Here is a 3,632-nt window from a genome sequence, read left to right on the forward strand (position 1 = left end):
AGCGGATACAGCTGCGGGTGGCATACAAAATTCCTTTTTTTCGCTTTCAGACCATAAGTTAAGAGAGCAGTGACCTTGGCAAAGTTGGGGATGAATCTCCTGTACCATCCGGTGAGACCAAGAAATCGACGAAGCTGTCTGGTTGTCTTTGGAATCGGAAAGTCTAACACAGCCTGCACTTTTGACGGATCCGTACTCAATTCCCCCTGACCGATAATAAATCTCAAGTACTGTACCTCCTTTTGACAGAATTTATATTTCTGCAAGTTTATTGTCAGACCCGCTTTCGACAAACATTCGGAGACTTCTGTCAGGTGCACTAAATGGGTATCAAATTCCGGTGCCCAGACGAGCAAATCGTCAATATACACAAACACATTCTCTTAATCTTGACGGAATGACCCGATCCATTATACTAGCGATGGGCAAAATATGCACATACGGGCAAAATGCCCAAACGTGCAAACCGCGAGCAAATGTGGAAACCGTTGGGTAGATGAGGTGGGGTAATTATGCCCGGGGGGAAACAGAAAATTGTGCGCGAATTGCATCTGTATGTGTGATCGGAATGAGGGAACAAGTACTCACGAATGTGAAACCCCATGGCTGCCAACTTTCCTAAAAGCACCAAAACTTGGGACAAATCAAAACATCATACATACTTATGTGTATAAAAAGATTTTCGTATCCAGAATAAGATGCACTCAATAAGCACTGAACATGGCGGGAAAGGTATTCTAATAGTATTATATAGTTGTCGAATATTTTTAGGTATCTTTGGCTCAGCTAACATGAAAAAAGCTGCATGTATGCATATTCGAGTGGCCTTTTTGTTGTATGAAAAATTTGAAATGCATGAATCCAAAAGTTTTCGCACAGAATAATGTGAGGTTAGGGATATAAATAAATACGTAATTAGTTTAAAAGCCTTCAGGTGATTCCTAGAGGTTCCGGGTTGAGCTTTTTCGACCAAAAATGTCGAAGTTACACCAATTTATTTTATTTTGCAATTCTTTTTTTTTAAGTATATATTAGAAAAATTCTACATTATGCTTTATTTAAAATGATATTAAATATTATTATTATTAGATATTAAATGATATATTGATATAAATGATGATTTCATATTTTTCTCAGCTTGAATACTATCGTGTACTGTTAGCGCGCAATAAGTCTATGCAGCCTTAAGTTTCTAGTTTATTAAACTTGTACCATAAATTGCAACCTTGTGGATGTATGTCTCTCAGCCGCTGACATGAGAGCTCTTTCTGTCAAGTTGTTAGCGCTAAATGTTTCTTTTCCTTTTATTTCGTTGGCGGAGTGAACATCCATCCACAAGGAGCACAAGTATTTTAGCACAAACGTATCAAAGCATTAAAATCGTCGAATATAAAGCATTTGTACGTGCTACCGCTCAAAATACGTGTTTTATTTGCTCACTCATCAACAATCTAAAATACTTTGCCGACATTTATACGCGACGGCCATTTGCTAACACGATATGCCCGACTTGCAGAATCTCGATGGTGCCGTTATAGAGGAAAGTGTACTCCCGCCTGCTGGCGCACATGCTAGCAATGTGCAAACGCCTTTTACAGCAGGAAACCACATGGAGGTCCTGCGCCCGTTACCGACAGCACGTGGAGACGGCTATATACGCAGTCTCAGTGTAGTTTGGACGTAAGTCTATCCCAAACACGTGGCGGCAAGACAGGTAATAAGTAAAGACTTGCCACTCTTCTCCGGGAAGCCAGAAGAGTGGCCTCTGTTCATAACGAATTATGAGCAATCGACTGAACGTTGTGGATTCTCTGAACAAGAGAATCTGATTAGGCTTCAAAAATCACTACGAGGTGCGGCCCTTGAAGCTGTGAGAGGAAAGCTAATGATGCCCTCTACTGTTCACTTAGCTATCGAGACACTGCGCATGCTTTTCGGACGACCAGACGTGATCCACGACACACTACAGCGTAAACTAAGGCAGATGCCAGCAGTGAGGACTGATCGCCTAGATACGCTAATCGCGCTCGCGTTGGCAGTTCAGAACTATAGAGCAACGATGCAAGCAATGGGTCTTAGCGACTACCTGAACGACCCTATGCTTATCAATGAGCTGCTGAACAAACTGCCAGGAGATATGAAGCTCGATTGGGGTCGTCATCGAATGGCTACGGTTCGTGTCGATATAGTGACCTTCGACGACTGGTTATTTGGTTTAGCATCGTGTGCTAGTCAAGTAACAGCACTTAACCCTACAGCCAGTACTACTGGAGAAGAAAAGGCGGGACGAAAGAGCACTAAGGAAAGGGTTTTTGTGCACGACGAGATTTCTAAGGAGCGCGCCTCAACTAAATCGCCTAAGGAGAAAACGCAGACACCCCCTGCTTGTCACCAGTGCGAAAAGGACCACAACCTCTCTGACTGCCCGGACTTCAAAGCAAAGAGCCGAAACGAACGCTGGCAGCTAATCAAGGAAAAAAAGCTGTGCATTCGCTGCTTCAGAACTCACATGGTTCGACGCTGCGCCTCCAAGCAAGCATGCGGTGTTGACGGTTGTCGAATGGCGCACAACGCACTACTACATGGCAACACTGCTGCAACCAATCACTATGGTAAAGTGACCAAATCCGATATTAAAGGTCAGGACGGTTCTACAGTCCTATTCAGCCAAAGCAAGTTTAAGAGGGCAGTTTTTCGCTACATTCCGGTAATCCTATATGGCCCCAAAACGACTATCAGTACATTTGCGCTGATTGACGAAGGGGCATCGTGCACTCCGATGGACAGTGGCCTAGCTGAGGAGTTGGGACTTGACGGGCCCAGCGAAGAGCTATGTCTGAGATGGACCGGCGACATCACACAGCACGAGGCGAGCTCAAAATTCGTAGGTCTCGAAATATCTGCCAGAGGGGAAAATGTTCCGCGTTATCGTTTGCATAACGTGCGTACGATCACTGACCTCGAATTACCGCAGCAATAACTAAATGTCGATACGTTGAGCGAACGCGATCATCTGAAATCTCTGCCTATTCTACCGTATTCTGAGTGCAGAGCGCGTTTATTGATCGGCTTAGACAAGACTAAGCTTTGTGTTCCACTGGAGGTACATCAGGTTGAGGCCGATGAGCTTATAGCTGCGCGTTGTAAAATAGGTTGGCCAGTTTACGGTCACGACAAGTCGAGCCAGCCATTGGGGGAAAGTTTACTGCACGTCTGTAACTGCAACAAAGACAGTCAACTAGATAGCTTGATGAGGGCGTATTTTTCTGTCGAGGCAGTGGGCATCAGCTCTACCGTCCAACCCCTTAGGTCGAGGCAGATGAGCGCGCACGCAGTCTAATGGAGAAAACAGTTAAATACGTCGCCAGCGATAAGAAATGGGAAACCGGGCTGCTATGGAAGTACGACCAAGTTGATCTGCCCGATCCATACCCAATGGCATGCAAGCGCCTCCAATGTCTGGAGAGGAAGATGGAAAAGACCACCGAGCTGAAGGAATTCCTCATCGAAAAAATTAAGGACTACATCGAAAACGGCTATGTAAGGAGATTAGCTGACGACGAGATATCTACGGGGGGGCAAGTCCTGGTTCATTCCTGTTTTCGCAGTCACGAACATCAAAAAAAAACAAC

The 3,632-nt window shown here is 44.7% G+C and overlaps 1 protein-coding gene across 1 annotated transcript; it reads left to right on the forward strand.

Moving 5' to 3' along the window:
• Positions 1–2,059: 2,059 nt before the first annotated feature.
• On the forward strand, positions 2,060–2,980 carry LOC118754479. The gene has a single exon (XM_036489356.1). The coding sequence runs from the start codon at positions 2,060–2,062 to the stop codon at positions 2,978–2,980; it is 921 nt and encodes a 306-aa protein (XP_036345249.1).
• Positions 2,981–3,632: the final 652 nt, after the last annotated feature.

The sequence above is a fragment of the Rhagoletis pomonella genome, unplaced genomic scaffold (assembly GCF_013731165.1).
Source record: "Rhagoletis pomonella isolate Grant_MI unplaced genomic scaffold, Rhpom_1.0 Rhpom_scaffold_03967, whole genome shotgun sequence".
NCBI classification, from domain to species: Eukaryota; Metazoa; Arthropoda; class Insecta; order Diptera; family Tephritidae; genus Rhagoletis; species Rhagoletis pomonella.

What these genes read in the sequence shown, in the direction of transcription:
- LOC118754479 (XM_036489356.1), top strand. Translation starts at nt 2,060, where the DNA reads ATGCAAGCAATGGGTCTTAGCGACTACCTGAACGACCCTATGCTTATC.